This window comes from Pipra filicauda, unplaced genomic scaffold, assembly GCF_003945595.2.
Source record: "Pipra filicauda isolate LSUMZ 115617 unplaced genomic scaffold, ASM394559v2 scaffold235_size1210477_pilon, whole genome shotgun sequence".
In the NCBI taxonomy this organism is placed as follows: Eukaryota; Metazoa; Chordata; class Aves; order Passeriformes; family Pipridae; genus Pipra; species Pipra filicauda.
Window position 1 is genome coordinate 693,786 of NW_024104349.1, and position 18,684 is coordinate 712,469.

General features: G+C 46.1%; 1 protein-coding gene and 1 long non-coding RNA gene across 2 annotated transcripts; both read left to right on the plus strand.

Moving 5' to 3' along the window:
• The first annotated feature begins 121 nt into the window (after positions 1-121).
• On the plus strand, positions 122-4,389 carry LOC120323326. Its single transcript, XR_005563657.1, has 2 exons — positions 122-278; positions 4,018-4,389. It is a non-coding gene; the product is annotated as an uncharacterized LOC120323326 (long non-coding RNA).
• Positions 4,390-6,229: 1,840 nt separating this feature from the next.
• CGRRF1 (cell growth regulator with ring finger domain 1) lies at positions 6,230-18,233 on the plus strand. The gene is made up of 6 exons (XM_027724433.2): positions 6,230-6,372; positions 11,299-11,438; positions 13,057-13,234; positions 13,436-13,583; positions 16,401-16,508; positions 17,416-18,233. Exons 1-6 carry the CDS (start codon positions 6,269-6,271, stop codon positions 17,764-17,766), a joined length of 1,029 nt encoding a protein of 342 aa, XP_027580234.1. The 5' UTR covers positions 6,230-6,268; the 3' UTR covers positions 17,767-18,233.
• Positions 18,234-18,684: the final 451 nt, after the last annotated feature.

Genomic DNA, 18,684 nt, shown 5'->3' on the forward strand with positions numbered 1-18,684 from the left:
CGACCCCGCGGTGGGCGGGGCGACGCTACGCCCCTACGGGTGACGCGGAGGTTCAGGGCCACCGGGCGCGGCAGGGCGGGAAAAGGAGGGAACACGTGACCGCGCGGCGCCCCGCCCCGCCCCCGTTGCCATGGTGCCCCAAAATCCCGCCCCCCTCCCTCGCCTGTTGCCATGGCAACTCGCGCGCTCGCCCTCAGGCGCCATCTCGCCCTGAGGGGGGGGAGCGGGTCGGGCCAGCGCGGGCTCGGCTTCGCAGTCTTCAGTGTGCTTTTAAAAAGGTAAGAACGCACTGTTTAAAACCCTGAAATTGAAGTATATGAGGCAAATCAGAAGTTGTGCTGTTTGTGGTGCTTGTTGTGGAGAGTAATTCTGGAAGTGAAGCGGGCAAGTGGCAAACAGGAGCAGCCCCTACTTGGCAGACACTGCTCTTCCATAATAGCGTCTTCGTGTGGGGCTGTCTTGGTGCTGGAGCGAATATCTGGCCTTTTTCGTGCTGCTGGGAATTTAAACTGGTGTAACAGCAGAGAAAATGCCTTTTCAGTGATTCCATAATACTGAGAATTGAGAATATTGCTTTGCTCACTCAGAGAGAGTAAAAGTACAGGTGAAGGGTTTGCATCTCAATACAGCCTCTTGTGAACGATGTTAATGGCAAACACCAGATTTATAAGATAAATGTAGATTTTCACCAAGAGCTTCAGCAAACGCCACAGAAATGTGGGAATGCCAAACACATGTCAAAACTGAAGTTGTTGATTCCACAGAATCAGGGAATATCCTGAGCTGGAAGGGACCCACAGGGATCATCAAACCCAAATGCTGGCCCTGCACAGGAAAACTCCAAGAACCTCACTATGTGCCCGAGAGCCTTGTCCAAACACTGAACTCTGTCAGGTGTCACTGTGGTTAAGTTGGCCCCACACTCTGCGTCAAAACTGCTCCATGAAGGAAAAACCAGAGGGGTCATTGTCACGGGAGGTCCCTTCTGAGGGAAAGTTGTTCTTTATTCCTGCACGTGGGGTGTCCCGTCCAACTTGGGGCACCCTGAGTGCAGTTTTACACGAGATTCTTACACCTTGCTCTGGGGTTCAGGTATCACAGAAGCTGACCAATCGCTACTGGCACACAGGTACTACGAATTTGCAAAGCAGCTCAAATTCTGTGCCGGAACCACCCACCTGCTTCTTTCTTGATCTAAAGGAGCCTGGAGTTGGTGTTGCCACAGTTCCTTATCTATGATGCCACATAAGGGGAACGTTTCACAGAGGTCTTAGACAGGTTGGGATGCAGACATGGTAGTGTGGGATTGGAGAATTCAGAGGACATGAGGAACAGACATGATACAGGAAAAGTCGCGTAGACAAAGCTGAGCCATGTCCGCCCGCTGTGGAGGTGAAGGTGGCTGTGCTTGTGGGGCTCACACCTGATGACAGACAGTATCTATTAACACTGTCATTAGTGCATTTATCCCCAGCCATCCTAATCCTTCTTGCCTGTTGCTTCAATAAAACATCCTATTCCAGAATCTGGATGGGGCTGCGAAACTCCCTGGCGGCTCTTGCTGTGCAGGGACGAAGGAAGAGGCACTGCCCTCACCCAGTACCCGCAGGTGGTTGGGGATGAGCTGGATGAGGCCACATGGGAGCGCGTGGAGCAGCGTGACCATGAAATAATAGAATTTTCGATACTCAGAGATTCAAGGAGAAACAACAATAAAACCTCTACGCTGGACTTCCGGAGGGCAGATTTTGACCTCTTCAGAAGTCTAGTCCAGAGCATACCCTGGGAAACAAGCCTTGAAAACAAGGGGGTCCAGGAGGGATGGATGTGCTTCAAGCAGGAAGTTTTGAGTGCACAGGAACAGGCCGTACCGGTGTGCCGAAAGGCAAGCCGGCGGGGAAGACAACCAGCTTGGTTAAACAGGGAGATTCTGAAGGAAATCAGGGATAAAAAGAGAGTTTACCGACTGTGGAAGAAAGGGCTGGCTACTTACGAAGAATTCAGGAAGACAGCTAGATCATGCAGAAAGAAAATCAGGGATACAAAAGCGCAATTTGAAATTAAATTAGCCACTTCTGTTAGGGATAACAAAAAGTCCTTCTATAAATACATTAATAACAAAAGGAGGGGCAAAGAAAACCTCCATTCTTTGAGGGACTTGGAGGGAAACATAGTTAATAGAGATGAGGAGAAGGCTGAGGTACTTAACACCTACTTTGCCTCAGTTTTTACCAGTAGGACAGGTGGCCCTCAAGGCAACTGGCCTCTGGAGCTGGTAGACAGAGATAGGAAACCAAATAGTCCCCTTGTATTCCAGGAGGAAATAGTGACTTACTGAGTCATCTGGATCCTCACAAGTCTATGGGACCAGACGGGATCCATCCTAGGGTAATGAGGGAGCTGGCAGAAGAGCTTGCCAAGCCGCTCTCCATCATCTTCCAACAATCCTGGCTCACTGGGGAGGTCCCAGATGACTGGAAGTTGGCAAATATCACCCCAATCCATAAAAAAGGCTGCAAGGCTGACCCTGGTAACTACAGGCCTGTCAGCCTGACCTCGGTGCCTGGCAGAGTTATGGAGCAGATTATCCTGTGTGAAATCACACAGCAGCTACAGGATGGACAAGGGATCAGTCCCAGCCAACATGGGTTTAGGAGGGGCAGATCCTGTTTGACCAACCTGATCTCCTTTTACGATCAGGTGACCCACCTGGTGGATGAGGGGAAGGCTGTGGATGTGGTCTATCTGGACTTCAGCAAAGCCTTTGACACTGTCTCCCATAGCATACTCCTGGAAAAGCTGGCAGCCCACGGCTTGGACAGGGGCACCCTGTGCTGGGTCAGGAACTGGCTCGAGGGCCGGGCCCAGAGAGTGCTGGTGAATGGAGCTGCATCCAGCTGGCAGCCGGTCACCAGTGGTGTTCCCCAGGGGTCAGTGCTGGGCCCAGTCCTGTTTAATATCTTTATCGATGATTTAGATGAGGGGATTGAGTCCATCATCAGCAAATTTGCAGATGACACCAAGTTGGGAGGGAGTGTCGACCTGCCGGAAGGCAGGAGGGCTCTGCAGAGGGATCTGGATAGACTGGAGAGATGGGCTGACTCCAATGGGATGAAGTTCAACAAGGCCAAGTGCCGGGTCCTGCACTTTGGCCACAACAACCCCCTGCAGCGCTACAGGCTGGGCACAGAGTGGCTGGAGAGCAGCCAGGCGGAAAGGGACCTGGGGGTGCTGATCGACAGGAGGCTGAACATGAGCCAGCAGTGTGCCCAGGTGGCCAAGAAGGCCAATGGCATCCTGGCCTGCATCAGGAACAGTGTGGCCAGCAGGAGCAGGGAAGTGATCCTTCCCCTGTACTCTGCGTTGGTGAGGCCACACCTTGAGTATTGTGTTCAGCTCTGGGCCCCTCAGTTCAGGAAGGATATTGAGGTGCTGGAGCGGGTCCAGAGAAGAGCAACGAGGCTGGTGAAGGGACTTGAGCACAAGTCCTATGAGGAGAGGCTGAGGGAGCTGGGGTTGTTTAGTCTGGAGAAGAGAAGGCTTAGAGGCGACCTCATCACTCTCTTCAACTCCCTGAAGGGAGGTTATAGCCAGGCGGGGGTTGGTCTCTTCTCCCAGGCAACCAACAACAGGACAAGGGGACATGGGCTCAAGCTCTGCCAGGGGAGGTTTAGGTTAGATGTTAGGAAGAAATTCTTTACAGAGAGGGTTATCAGGCATTGAACGGCCTACTCAGAGAGGTGGTGGATTCACCATCCCTGGAGGTTTTTAAAAAGAGATGGCCCTTAGTGCCATGATATAGTAATTGGAGTTGGATCAGGGGTTGGACTTGATGATCTTGGAGGTCTTTTCCAACCTAATCTATTCTATGATTCTATGATAACTCATATTAAATATATAGATGTATGTATATATATAACATGCTCACACCTGATGTGGGCCCACGTGCATGTTAGCTGTATATATGTAACTGTAAATATGTTCACATTCTGTTGGAAAAATCGATCCCCCACCCAGGGCTGTGCAAACCAGGAGATGAATCTTCAGACGGAGCAGACAACCCCGGCCGAGAGCTGCGTGTCCTGGGGAGCCGTGCTCAGGAATGTCTTCAGCTGTGGCAGCTCTGGGCCCTTCCTCTAGTCCTTGCCTGTGCTTGTGGGGCTCACACCTCATGATAGACCCCATATACATTAACAGGGGTTGATTTATATAAGTTGTTAATATGTGGTTAGTGCGTTTATTCCCAACAAATATGTTAAGTGGTTAATATGTAGTTAGTACATTGATCTCCAACAAACCTGTAAGTAGTTAACATGCAGTTAGTGCATTTATCCCCAGCAATCCTGAACCTGCTTTCCTGTTGTTTCAATAAAACACACTGTTCCAGAATCTGGATTGTGCAACTTCTTAGTGTACTTGAACAGACCTGTACTGCTGAATTGGTTCTGATCAGAAATTAAGCCTGTTAGCATCCAGCTCATCTTACCTCAGATGACAAGCTGGAACTCAAGGGGATTCCATTTCTGCCCAGTTTCTATCCCTTTAATGCATCTCACACCCTGAACCCTCCCAGGGATCTGATGCCACCTCTCTGGGAGCGCTGGATACAGAGAAGAGGCTGCTCTGTCGGCAGTGGGAATTGCTGCTGCATCTTTCCTCTACAGCTGAAGGGGCCGTGGAAAGAGCCTGGAACCAGAGACTCCCAGTCCCACCTGGACACTGACTGCCCTCCCTTTCCCAGAGAGTCCATTCCCTCCGGGAGCTGCGCTCCCTACCGAGTTGCCCATAAATGTGGTGCCTGAGCAAACGCTGTGTCTGTGAGTGTCTGTGCATCCCATTGCCGGGATCACGGGCAGGGGGTGAGGCTGTGCAGCTGCTGCAGAGTCGGGGAGCATTTTGCAGCAGAACCACTGCTCTGGTGGGCTCTGGTTTCTCTGATGGTGGAACTAGGGCATCTGACATATATAAAAAAATTATATATATATATATATATATAAAATATAAGATATATACGAATATATAAGATATAGCTAATGAATTAGATAGAATATATATAATGAATACATAATATAATATATAATATGTATAATATATATTATACCATATAACTATTTATTGATATTTATACTTTTACCTCATTTTAATAATAATTATAAATAAATAATAATAAATAATTGTTATTAACGAATATATGATATTACATATAACCTTCTCTATAACAATATAATATTAATTAAAAAAATATCGACACAATAATATTGTATTATTTTCCACATCAATATATCAATATTTTCAATATAAATATCAACATTATCAATATCAATATTTCACTGTATTATTTAAGAGATTGCATTAGTTATATTAGCTGTTTAGGCTTCAGCTGTGTTTCATTATATCAAATAATACAATACCTGCTGCTCTGAATGATTATGATTATGTATGGAATATATATATGGTATAATATATGTATTATTATCATGCATATTTCGTATGTAGGTTATATTATAACATGTTATGACAATATAATACCTTATAATAATAGCTTATAATATAATAGCTGATACTATAATAGCTTATATTATAATATAATAATCATCATCATGGCTAGGCTTCGCAAACGAAGATTAAGGAAGGCTCTATCCACACACATATATATATATATATATATTATATATATATATAATATATATATATATAATATATAATATATAATATATATATAACGATATAATATAATGATGTTGTATATACTATATAGTAAATACTATATATTGTATTATATATTGCAATATAAAATAAATATTAAGATATGATAAATTTTAATATATAAGAAATTATACTGCATAATAAATATTAATATTTAAAAATATATAAAAATATTAATATATAACAATATCGAAATACAATTTTATTTTATTTTTCCATTATTTTATCCAACTATTTCGATGCTATTGAAATATTTAAACTCCCCGTGCCCAGCCAGGCACGGGGGAACCCTCGGGCCGTTACTGTGGGCGGGGCCCCGCCCTCGGCCCCGGCCCCGCCCCCTTCCTGGCAAACTGAGGGCAGCGGCGTCAGTCGCAGCCTCCGTGGCCCCGCCCCCTTCCTGGCAGGATGAGGCAGCGGCGTCAGTCGCAGCCTCTCTGGCCCCGCCCCCTTCCTGGCAAACTGAGGGCAGTGGCTTCGGTCGCAGCCTCCGTGGCCCCGCCCCCTCCCTGGCAGTCTGAGGGCAGCGGCGTCAGTCTCGCCCGGACGCCCCGCGGGCCCCATGGCCGCCGTGTTCCTGGTGACGCTGTACGAGTACTCGCCGCTGTTCTACATCGCCCTGGTCTCCGTCTGCTTCCTCGTCACCAGCGCCGTCGTCCTCGGCTGGTCAGTGCTCGGGGGGACATGGGGTGCGATGGCGCGGGGGCAAGGCCGGGCTGGACGCGGCTTGGAGCGACTTAGTCTAGTGGAAGGTGTCCCTGCCCGTGGCAGGGGGTGGAACTGGATGAGCTTTAAGTCCCTTTAAGCTCTTTCCTTCCTTCAGCAATGCCAAACTCTTCTGAATATTTTTTGTAACATTTTTCACGATATCGGCAAACTCTGTGTTTGTATGTGCTGAACTATGTATGTGTATTGTCCAGGGAAGGGAACGGAGCTGGGGAAGGGTCTGGAACAGCAGGAGCGGCTGAGGGAGCTTGGGGGGCTCGGCCTGGAGACAAGGAGGCTCAGGGGGGACCTTCTGGCTCTGCAACTCCGTGACAGGAGCGGGGAGCCAGGTGGGATGTGCTCCCAGGGAACAAGGGACAGGTTGAGAGGAAACTGCCTCAAGGGGTGCTTCAGGTTGGACATCAGGAGGAATTTCTTCACAGAAAGGGTTGTTAAACATTGGAATGGGCTGCCCAGGGAGGTAGTGGAGTCCCCATCCATGGAGGTGTCCAAGGAACGACAGGATGTAGCACTCAGTGCCAGGGTCTACTTGCCATGGTGGTGTTCAGTCACAGGTTGGACTCGATGATCTCGGAGATCTTTTCCAACCTCCATGATTCTGTGATTCTGTAGCTGATCTGCTGAAGTGTCTCGAGGGGTGGTGAGTGAAGGACCTGCTGCTTGTCCTTGGGAGGATCCAGCAAAGGTGTCACTGTTGCCCTTTTTCAGAAATGTTTCTCAGGTCCCTGAGCGTTCGTGACTCTCAGGAGTGTCTGTAATTGTGAATACAAGTGGAAGGCATTGATTAGCAATCAAAACATTTCATGTAGGAATTATGGATACACCTCAGAATCACAGAGAGAATAAAACTGAGTTATTGAACTTCCCCTCATTAATATCTCATTAATATCTGCAGGGGTGTGCTTCAGTGTTTTCCTCCCTGTTAATTGCAGGTGTTTGAGCTGTAGCTCTTTGTTCTCTTGGCAGCTTCCTGATTGGCTTTTTCTTCCATGCAGAGGCTTTTCCCTTGTTTACAGCACTTTTTTGGCTGCCACTGGCTCACACACATAGCTCTGTTGGTCTCAGGGTGAACAGAGCACATCTTTTGATCTTTCAGATATATTTTGTGAGAAGTTTGATTCTTGTCTGGCAGTTCCTCCCCAAGTGTTGGGTAAGTGGCAGTGAAGGGGACTGGTCTTTTTGGTTTTGTTTCTTTGTCCTGGATGAAGCTCCACCTCATTATTTGCTTGGCGACAGAGGTGGTAGAAATCCTGTTTATAAGTCTCCCTGTCCCACTGCACTGATGGTATTAAGTTGCCATCCAGTTCTCTCCACTTCTTCACTTCATCAGTTCTTTAAAAAAAAAGATACCTTTATCAGCAGTATCATTTTGTTTTAAAGAAATCTTCAGAAAAAGATGAGACTGAGCTGTGATTCAGATAAATCTCCAGCATATCTGTCCCCAAACCAGTGATCCTTTTGTAATTTAATCATTATTTATCTGCTTATAATAACTGCTGGCCATCCCCTGGTGGAAAATGTCTGGCAGTAGGTGTGCCACAAGATCCTTTTGTGTGTGCACGTGTCTGTTATTGCCTTTTGGCTACAGGGTGTTCAAGAGCAGTGTCCAGAGGCATTTTTATTTCAGGATCAGAGATTCCAGGTGCACCTGCACTTGGTGTTATTGCAGTTTATGGAAATACATGCTAATTTTCTTCAGACAGGAGTGTTGAGGGACTGTTAATCGAGGCAAGGAGTAGCCAGGAGCTCAGCACTTGAAAGTGAACGTGTGGGCAGGTGCTCAGAGGTACTGGCTGCTCCCTTTGAGCTCTGCCATTCCAAGGCCATGTCCAGGAGCATCTTCTAAGGAACTTCCCTGTGCCTGGAGCTGCAGTTACAGCTCAAGTGCTCCTGAACTTGCTCACGAAAACAACTCAGCCCTTCATTTGCCACACGGAGCACTGTAAATGCAAATGGTGTCACAGGAGCACAGGACACCTGAGCTATTGCTGGAGTGGCATTTGGTCTCTCCCATATCAGTTTTGGCATGAATTTGCTCTGTAGATGTGTTTGGGGTGGTGTCAGCCAGCCTGAAAAACAGCAGCTGCTCAGGAATGTCCCTGCTCTCGTTTGTAAGCACTGGTTGGAGGAGCGTCTGTTTTTACAGCCAGCCCTGGATACCTGTGGCTCTGCTCAGAGCCCAAGTAGGTTATTACTTCCAGAGCCAGCCCAACAGGTGCCCTGGGCACAGGGATGGAGTGGAATTTAGATCACCTGACTGCCTGTGCACTGTATTTTTAGCTGCAGGTAAATGCTCCTGCTGGGAGGAGCTGAAGGCTCAGCACCTGCTGGGAGTGCAACTATTTGGAGAAATCAACTCATGAACAAACCCACTGGAAACCCCTGCCTTTTCTAAACCAGCACTGCTCTGAAGAAATTAATTTTCCTCTTTAGCAGCTCGTCATATGGATTGTTAGATCATAAAATAAAAGCTGCATCTTTATTCATCCCTCTACACTGAATGCTACCTTAGAATTTACTGCTGAACAGAAGGGCCTCTCTGCCTTCAGCTGCTGCTAAAGCTGTACCAGGTTCTCTTTCCTCTTGCTGCTTTTCATGGGGATTGTCCTGTTGCTTTTGACCAGCCAAGAAAGTTTCCAAAGGACGGGGGTTTTTCCTTAGGAATCAGCCAGATGGTGTAAAACAGGGAGGCATCTGTGTGCACGGCTGGAGAGATGAGCTCTGTCGAGTTTTGGGTACTGAATAAGTGAAGCAGCTGCTGCACCCGGTTCCTCTGGGAGATGTTTCCCTGGGGTATTTCCTTACAGCCCCACTCAAGTCAGGGTGGGTGTTTTACTTGCAGCAGAGAGATTTGACCCTCCATGTGCACAAACCAAGTGTGGCCAAGAGCCCTGTATGACGACACTGGTGAAATGCAAATGTTTCCACCAAAGGAATGGTTTGACACTGAAAGAGAGAAGCTTTAGAATGGATATTAAGAAGAAATTCTTGGCTGTGAGGGTGGTGAGGCCCTGGCACAGGTTGCCCAGAGAAGCTGTGGCTGCCCCATCCCTGGAAGTCTCCAAGGCCAGGTTGGACGGGGCTTGGAGCAAACTGAGATAGTGGAAGATGTCCCTGCCCATGGCAGGGGAGTGGAATGAAATGGGCTTTGAAGTCTCTTTAACCCAAACCATTCTGGGATTCTGTGGAGTAATGAGGACAGAATATTTTCCACCAGCTCAGTCTCTTTCCCCTTTGGTGTGTCTGTGACACTCAGGCACAGATGATATTAAATGGCAAAGGCAAATATTTATTGGACTGCCAGGAGCAGGTTGTTGCTGTTGAGAATGGCTTTGAGGGTTTTTTTTCCCCCCTGAAGTAATTTCCTCAACTTGAATGTCACTTTTGACTGGTGTTTTTCACTGTTAATCCTATAAAGGGCACCCCTCCAACACAGATCAATGGACCCAGTGTCAGTAAAAACTCTGCTTTTCTTCTTCATTTGACACACAAGACTTTGAAAAGATTTTAAAAACCAGGAAAAAGTAGCAGTTAAGCTGAAAAATTGTCTGTCTGGCTCAGAGCTGTATTGTACACGAAATTACTTGAGCAATTTCCAAACCAAGTGCCCTTTTCAGCTTGAGCTACTGCTATGAGACCCACCTTACTGTAACAGCTGCTGTCTCAGGATGCTGAATTCAGGGAAGAGCAGTGCTTTGAGCCATTTGGATTTCTCCAGCACCCAGCGTTCTGAGGATTGCATAAATCAAAATTCAAAGCCATGAAACAGGCCATCACTTCAGCAGTACAGGTGGCAGCAACCAAACCACAGATTCGGGAAGGAACAGCCTGGGATAATTCATAAATGTTTCCTAAAATGCATTAACAAAGACTCCCATGGTCTGCATACCTGGCACTTCTCTAAAAAGCTTCTCTAATCAGCTTTTGGTTATTGGAAGTTATGGCTGACACTTTAAAAAGTGAATTTTTTTTTTCCCCAATACCCAACTGAACCTCTCCTGGCACAGCTTGAGGCTGTTCCCTCTCCTCCTGTCCCTTTTTCCCTGGGAGCAGAGCCCGACCCTCCCCCCTCAGCTCCACCCTCCTGTCAGGGAGTTGCAGAGCCAGAAGGTCCCCCCTGAGCCTCCTTTTCTCCGAATTATTCTTCCTTCCTTTCTTTGATTTTTATTTTGATTCATGGGGGTTTTAAACTTTTAATCCTTTGCTTCCTTATCCTTTTAGTATCAGAATATCACTTAGTCTGATGTTCTAGTTATGGCTTTGAAGGGGTCTCAGTGTCTCAGCTTTGATTCAGAGTCTTAATTATTTTGCACTTGGTTTCTGGCTCAAAGCAGAGGCTTTACAGCCCCTGATTTAATATCAGCATTTGTTTGTAACTGAGGTTTAAATGGGAAATTGGAATCTCAGTCTCTGTAGATACACCTAAAAATATCCCAGGGCTGAATGATTTCCTCCAGGGTTTTCCTTTGGAGCACCCAGGCCATTAAGGCTGTTCCTTCTCTGCAAATAGTGATTTTTTTTCCCAGATCTCATCCAGGGATGGGATGTGCAAGACTCAAGTGGGAGGAAGCTCTGGCCTAACCCTTTACCACTAGAGGGCATTGACCACTTCATTAATTGTATTCCCTTTCTGGAAATGCAGGAGTGAAGTATCCCTCCTTTAAAGATTCCTTGTGTCCTGTCTTCTGCCACGAAAAGCTGGAGTCAGATTGGCAGGATATATCATCCATGCATCCAAGCAGATATTCTGGAAAGCCAAGCCAGCTCTTATTTGCTGTGCTGCTTGCTATTTAGAGCTGAAAAAAAAAATGTAAAATGTGTCAACACTAACACTGAACCCACTTGTTATTTTGTTGTGTCCCATAGGTTTGGGTTGGGTGTTCCTGTTATCCTGAGGAACTCAGAGGAAACAGAATCCAGCACAAGGGTATTGAAAAAGCGGATGAGACAAGTGAAGAATCCCTTTGGGTTGGAAATCCCTCGTCCTGCTGCAGCTTCACTAACAAGTCAGTGGGTCTCTGATGTGATTTTTGTCATTTTGGGTTCCTGAACTTGATGCTTTCTGTTTTCTTCACAGAATCATAGAATGGTTTGGGTTGGAAGAGACCTTAAAGATCATCCTCAGTCTTGCTCTCACCCTTTTCCTTGATCATAATTCCTCCCATCCTTCCAGGAGAAATAATTTTTTTCACAGCTTACAAACGCGCTGTTTTTAGAAGTGAAATGTTTGGATATGTAAGTACAGCTTAATTCTCATTAATGAAACCCTTCCTGCTATTACAGATCTTTAAGTCACTAAAACATTTGCAAATTACCATCTCCTGTGGGCGCTCCTGTAAATTTAACAGAATCTATAGAATTCATTATGGAACGTGTGCCACCCACTTAAGTCTAAGCCCAGATCTCCAGCACTGTTTGCAAGTGCCCTATTTTTAAATAATAAATAGATAAATAGAAATCTCCCTCTTTTTCTGTTTGCGCTTCGGTGGAAGCTGAATTTAAGTATCTGTTTGGATCAGAGTTCAATTCATTCCTGATATCCTTGAAATCACCCACATAAGGAAATGAGATTCCTGCCTTTCTGCGTCTCTGGGGCGCAGGAACCAAAGCTGAGCATCTTCCACCCACGGAGATGTGGGGCCTCCCAGCACACCAGGAAGGGCTGCTGCACTTCTACCCCCTCCCTCAACATAACAAACCCAACACAACAAACCCAACAGCTTAATCTTCAGGTAATTTGGGGGTTTTTGGGTACTTCTGCTCCTGTTTGTGCAGCAAGTGTTCAGAAGTTGTCTTGGAGGTACTCGATTTTTGGTAAAGAAATGGAGCACGTAGATCTTTTTCTCCTCCCTTTGCATGATCAAGAGCCTCATTCTTTGAGACCAGAGAGAGTTTTGTAGGCCAGTGATCCAGTTAATACCATTATCTGGGGAGGGAATGGACTTTGGGCCAGAGCTGGTGCTCTTGGATCTGCCTGTGAGTGTGTAAAGTGTTACCAGAAGTTAAAATTTACCCTTCATAAAACGCATGTGCTACTTTTTTGAGCTTAATGAGCCATTTTATCTCCTCACACTGTCTTCCCCCTCTCCACTGACTTCCATAAACACTAAGCTGAGTCGAAATTGTTAGAAGGTTTGTTTATAATGATAAATAATTTATTTTATAGTAATTTTTATAATTTCAGGGGTGACCTAATTGCAGCCTTCCACTGCCTGAAGGGAGCCTACAAGAAAAGTGGAGAGGAGCATCTTACAAGGGCATGGAGTGCCAGGACAAGGGGGAATGGCTTCAAACTGCCAGAGGGCAGGGTTAGATGGGATATTGGGATGAAATTCTTCCCTGTGAGGGTGGTGAGGCCCTGGCACAGCTTGTCCAGAGAAGCTGTGGCTGCCCCATCCTTGGAAGTGTTCCAGGCCAGGTTGGATGATGCTTGGAGCAACCTGGGCTAGTGGAAGATGTCCCTGCCCATGGCAGAGGGTGGAACAGGGTGGTCTTTAATGTCCCTTCCAACCCAAACCATTCTGGGATTCTATGAAGTTGTTTTCCTTGAAGAAGCTACACTTAGCAATTCCAGAATTCCCACGTGTGGGTGAGTCCCTGAAATCCTTCTCTTCTGTCTCCTAGAGGGTGTAACCCTGACACCTGACTGTCTGGAGGACTGTGTCCTCACCTGCTACTGGGGCTGCAGCGTCCAGAAACTCCACGAGGCCCTGCAGAAACACGTCTACTGCTTCAGGATAAAGACTCCTCAGGCATTAGAGGATGCTCTGTACAACGAGTACCTCTACAGACAACAGTACTTGTATCCTTTTTTTTTAAAGCTGTTTTGACAAAGTACGTTGATTTGTTTTGGCGCGGGGGGTTGTTGAGACTTCACGAACACTCGGCCGCTTTTGGCACGATGTGTTTTATGAACAAATACGATGGCAAATGTTCTGTGTGCAGACGTCAGGTTTGACTGCAATTGCAGCCACGCTGATTGTTTTCCTCGACACAGGCAAAGCATTAAAAAAAATGACAAGGAAGAGAAATATTGCCAGTTACCAGAAGATGCTCAAGTTGTGGATTTTGGCCCCGTGCCCAGATCTCGCTATCCCTTGGTAGCACTGCTGACGTTGGCAGATGAGGAAGACAGAGAAATTTATGATATTGTAAGTAATATCAGAATATGTTTTAGGGTCACACTGTATTTAAGGTCTGAATGTTTCAGGAGAGAGGCTTGAATAAAGCAGCTTCCCTTCCCCGTCCCCTAAAATGTGGTCCCTCGCTTGTCACCGGTGTCTCCAGAGCAGCATGGAGGAAGAACAAGGATGATTTTAACGTAAAAAAGATGTGTGGCATTTAAAAGATGCTTATTTCCCAAAGCTCCTGTGTGCCAAGGGCTCTGTGGCCAGGGGAAGGAGGGTTGTGGCAGGTTAGTAGCCTGTTACTCTGATTTTTCAGATCACACAGACCTGTGGTGGAGCTCTTGCGCCGAGATGGAATTTCGGATTCTGTTGGCGAGGCAGGAGGGGTTTTTTTTTTAGTGTCTGGCACAGACACTGAGCTGATTGCTGACTTGGCTGTTAGAAACACAGAAATTCCCTTTCTGCCACAGGTCTGTGTCGTGCAGTTCTGTCTCACAGGAGCTCCAGGTGAGTTGCAGGAAGAGGTGAAGGTACAGATGGATAGGAGATACTCAGCTCCCCAAAAAAGGGTCTCCTCCTAATCTCTTACTGTTAAAGCAGCCTCAGCCTTGTAGCTCAATATGCTTTACATACCCTAAATTGATTATTTTTTGAGTTATTTGAGATACATTTTTCTATGTTAGCACCAACTGCTTGAACAATAACACAAGTGCCTAAATCCACTTGAACACTTTTCCATGCATTCATCTGGAAGTTGTGATCACACCAGTGCCTAGGAAATCTGTCCTCTTTTCAGGTGATTCCTGTCCTTGGCTTCCTGTCACCTGACCTTGGGACTGCCCTGCTCCCTCCCGTCCCCACTCGAGGTGTTTCCCCCAGATTAATAGATTTTTATATGTTTATATATACATTTTTATACTTTAATCTAGAGACTGTAAATTTAATATTTGAATGTGTTTGACACTAGCATGGACATGACTTTGTAACACCTCTCTTTTGTTCCTTAGCATAGCAGAAAGGGGTGGAAAGAGAGTGGGGGGGGGAGTATTTTTCCTCTGGTTTTGGAGGAAAGGAGCTCATCTAGAATCTATAAATCTGGCCAAGGAGTAACTCCACCATGTCCTTGCCAGACAAATGTCAGAATTGCATCTGGTTTGTTGAAACAAACTTGTAAAATACAAATATACCGTGGAAAAGGATATTTGCCAGTATGATATAACCATTTTGAATTATTCTGTGTGTGTGTGTGTCCATCACTACTGATGGTACTCCAGTATCTCTTTCTTTGGGGGGGTCTGATTTTCCAGTATATCTTTCCTGGGGGGCTTGATTTTCATCCTAACTGGTTTTATCACCAGATCATCCCTATTTAGTTTTGTGCCATGATTTTCCTCTAGCTCCAGAAAATTAGGAAGGCCATATGTAAGGGTTACAGAAATTATTTGGAGACTGGCAGGGCTAAGTTGAAAGAAGCTTAGATCTCAGGTATTGTGGTTTAGGAAAAAAAAGACCTTTTCCCCACAGAACAGTGAATTCAGTATAAATCCATATGTGTAAGTACAGACACATTTAAACTCTCTATTTAATTAGCCATATGTGGATTTGGAAGTGCAAGTCTGCTTTGCTTTTAATTTTCTTTTTTTTTAAACAAAACAGCTTCTATATTTCATTTCTCTTTTGACAGCTTCTGGGAACTACAATAATACTGAATTTCACTTTCTTTTTTCCCTGCTTTTTAGAGGCTATTACGTAATTTGGGCAGGCTGGGGGGGTTTAGGCACAGCAGGCAAGCTTAGAGGGCTTGTATTTCCAGAGAAATTCCTCCAAAGGCAACCTGTGGGGTTCCAGAATCCTTTCCAGCGAAATTTGTCTTTTGCCTGCTCTGTTTACAAGCCAGCAAGTGACATTTCTAAAGGCTTTTCAGAGCCTAAAAACTGTGTGTTTGTGAGGGAAGTGGGAGAAAGTGGAGAAGACTTTTGGGAAGTCCTTGCAGTTTGTCAGCTCCTCGTGACTCAGGGGAGTGGGAAGGGGAGTGTAGGAGCTGCTGCTCCTGCTGGAAGTTCAGTATCCACTTGGCCTGTCCAAGGCACATCCATGGCTGTGTGAGGAAGCCCTGCCTCAGCTGCACAAACCTTTACCTTCAGGGGGACTGCAGTTGCTCACGTGCCTTCTGCAGTTTGGGGCTTAATTCCATGAGATGGGAGCAGCCAGGACAAGTCTGTGCCCTAAACTGGTCCCAGAAGGGCTCCGTGGAGGAGCATCACCAGGGGATCTCTTGTGCCACATCCTGGTTTTGCCTTGTCCAGCATATTTTCTTTTTGATCCGTGCTTGAAGTCAACGTTGTTGAATTCCCGGTTGTCCTGAATTAAGCAGGTCAGAGGCTGTGCCAGAGCAAATCATGGCATTCCAGAATGGTTTAGGTTGGAAGGCCATCCCATTCCAACCCCTCTGCCATGGGCACCTTCCACTATCCCAGTGGGACAGTGGAAGCATCATCCAATCTGGCCTTGGACACTTCCAGGGATGGGGCAACCACAGCTTCTCTGGGCAACCTGTGCCAGGGCCTCACCACCCTCACAGGGAAGAATTCCTTCCCACTATCCCATCCAACCCTGCCCTCGGGCAGTGGGAAGCCATTCCCTTTGTCCTGTCCCTCCATCCCTTGTCCCCAGTCCCTCTCCAGCTCTCCTGGAGCCCCTTTAGGCACTGGGAGGGGCTCTAAGATCTCCCTGGAGCCTTCTCTTCTCCAGGCTGAACCCCCCCAGCTCTTCCAGCCCGGCTCCACAGGGTGATGCAACCAGAGGGAAAGTCACTAAACTTGGCTTTTTTTCTGTCTGTAGATTGCAATGGTGGCTGTAATTCACATTCCTGACGAAAGCTACAGACTTTCCTGCAGAATATTATATCAGTATCTCCTCCTAGCTCAGGGTCAATACCACGACCTGAAGGTAAGACACACACAGAGTCTTGTTTCGCTGGTGTGACAGTGTTAAGTTTAGTTCGTGTGGGCTTTCAGGAGCCTAAATTAGTTACAAGGCTTTTATTGTCATGCAAAGAACTGGATGGTGGTTAAAAATATTTTATCAGCTAAGTAGTTCCTGAGGAACTTACTGTACAGAAATGTTTTCTATGAAAATATTCAAGATTTCCTGGAGAAATTACTTGGTTCTAGTCTAGGAATCCTGGGTCGTGACCACTTTATAAAGCAGTAGAAGAAATGAGTTGTAAAACGGTTCTTCTCTCCAGAATAATTATTTCCTTGCTAGTCACTCAAACCACCTCTTTGTCCCAAATTCCCCTTTCAATCAAGAAAGTTTCAGAAGAAACTTACTTTAAAAAGTCCCTTTCTCCTGCAGTACGTGCTCCGAGGTCGGGAGTCGTACCCAGAAGAATTTATGCTTCATGTAAAATAAGACAAAAAAAAAAAACAGAGTAGGGGATTGGAATATGAGCAAGAGCAGAATTGGTTGAGTGAAGTGGACTTGACAGCTTGGTGGAGATAACTTTGGTAGGAATGGATAGAAGATCCCTCTGGGCACGGAGACTGATAGACCAGAAACAAACCCGAGCTGCTCAAAACCTCCCGGTAAAGTTCATGCATGACGTTCACTTGATGCAGCCAGGATCTGATGACTTACCCTTAATATTTTCCCAGTGTTTTATGTGATTTTTATGCCTCTGAAATGCCTTTTACTGAAGGCCAGGCAGCTGTCAGGACCCACACAGAGTCTGGCACTGTTTATCCCAGAGAAGTGACCCAGCGGAACTTCCACTGCACGTGTGTGTGTGTGTGTGTGCAGGGATTGGGGGAGAGTTTGCTGACTTCTAAATATTCCTGTTTTATGTGTATTTTAGCAACTCTTCATGTCTGCAAATAGCCCTGCACCGTCCTCAAGCAATACATTCCCTGGGAAGAGCAGCACTGACAGGACCTTGCTGGAAAAGGGTGGGCTGGCCGGGAATGAACCGGAATTGCAGGAAGAAAACAGCAAAGACTGTGTTGTTTGCCAGAATGGCCCCGTGAACTGGGTCCTCCTGCCCTGCAGGCACACGTGTCTGTGTGATGGCTGTGTCAGGTATTTCCAGCAGTGTCCCATGTGCAGGCAGTTTGTCCAAGAGTCTTTCCCACTCTGCAGCAAAAAGGAGCAAGACGAAGACGAATCGACCCATGGCTTGCAAGATGTTCTTCCTGGAAGAGTTTTTTAACGGGAGACAAAAATAGAAGACCTGGGCTGTGTGCACAGAGATTAAATGTGGAAGCCAGACTGTTTATGGGAGGATATGTAGCAGTAACTTGTAGGGTTTTTGCTTTTTACTGTCAGGTAATTTTCAGCTTCCTTATTTTTCCTCGCTCCATATGCTCGCAGGAGCACTGTGCTTGTGTGCAATGTGGACAGGAGAAGTGCGTAGGATGTCTCTGAAGGATGTGATTTTATTTATAACTGCTTCCTAGTTTTTCTTGGAGCACTATTGGAGGCTATTTCGACTACTAAATTTAGTGTGTCTACTAAAAAAAGAATAAAAACTTGCAAGTGCAGTTGAACACAGCTCATTCTATATTTATTGCATTTAAAATACTAGAGCCATGTGTCATCTTAACTTGGTATAATTTAGGAACTTAGCACTTTACAGAATGTACCATATGAAGGAAAGTAAATATTATTCATTGTTAACCCCCTTGTGTATTTATTTTGTAGCTGAAGGCTGGACTGTGGCAGGAGCTGGGAGTTGGAGGGATTCAGGACACTGTTTCTGGCTGGTTTGAAGGATCTGTGTGTGTGTGAGGGACTTCAGCCAAAGCCCTTTGGAAAGATTTCTGTTGATTGTTCTTGAGCTACACATTGGTGACCCTTTCAAGTCTGAGCCCCTGCTATGACATCTTGAGACCCAGACTTTCAGTCTTGTTGGCAATGCCTGTAAGAACTTATTCTCCATGGAAGTGTTGGTTAATCACTCCCCAGAGTGGTGACTTGGGCAGTTTTGTAGTGCTTTGGGGGATTTCCAAGTCTTTTCACTTGCCTGGTCAGCTTGGATGCAAAGTTAACCAGTTACCTTTATCAGTGGTCCCAGGGAATTTATTTGCTTTAACAAAGAAAGAAGCTAAAGAATAGCAGAAAATTATTT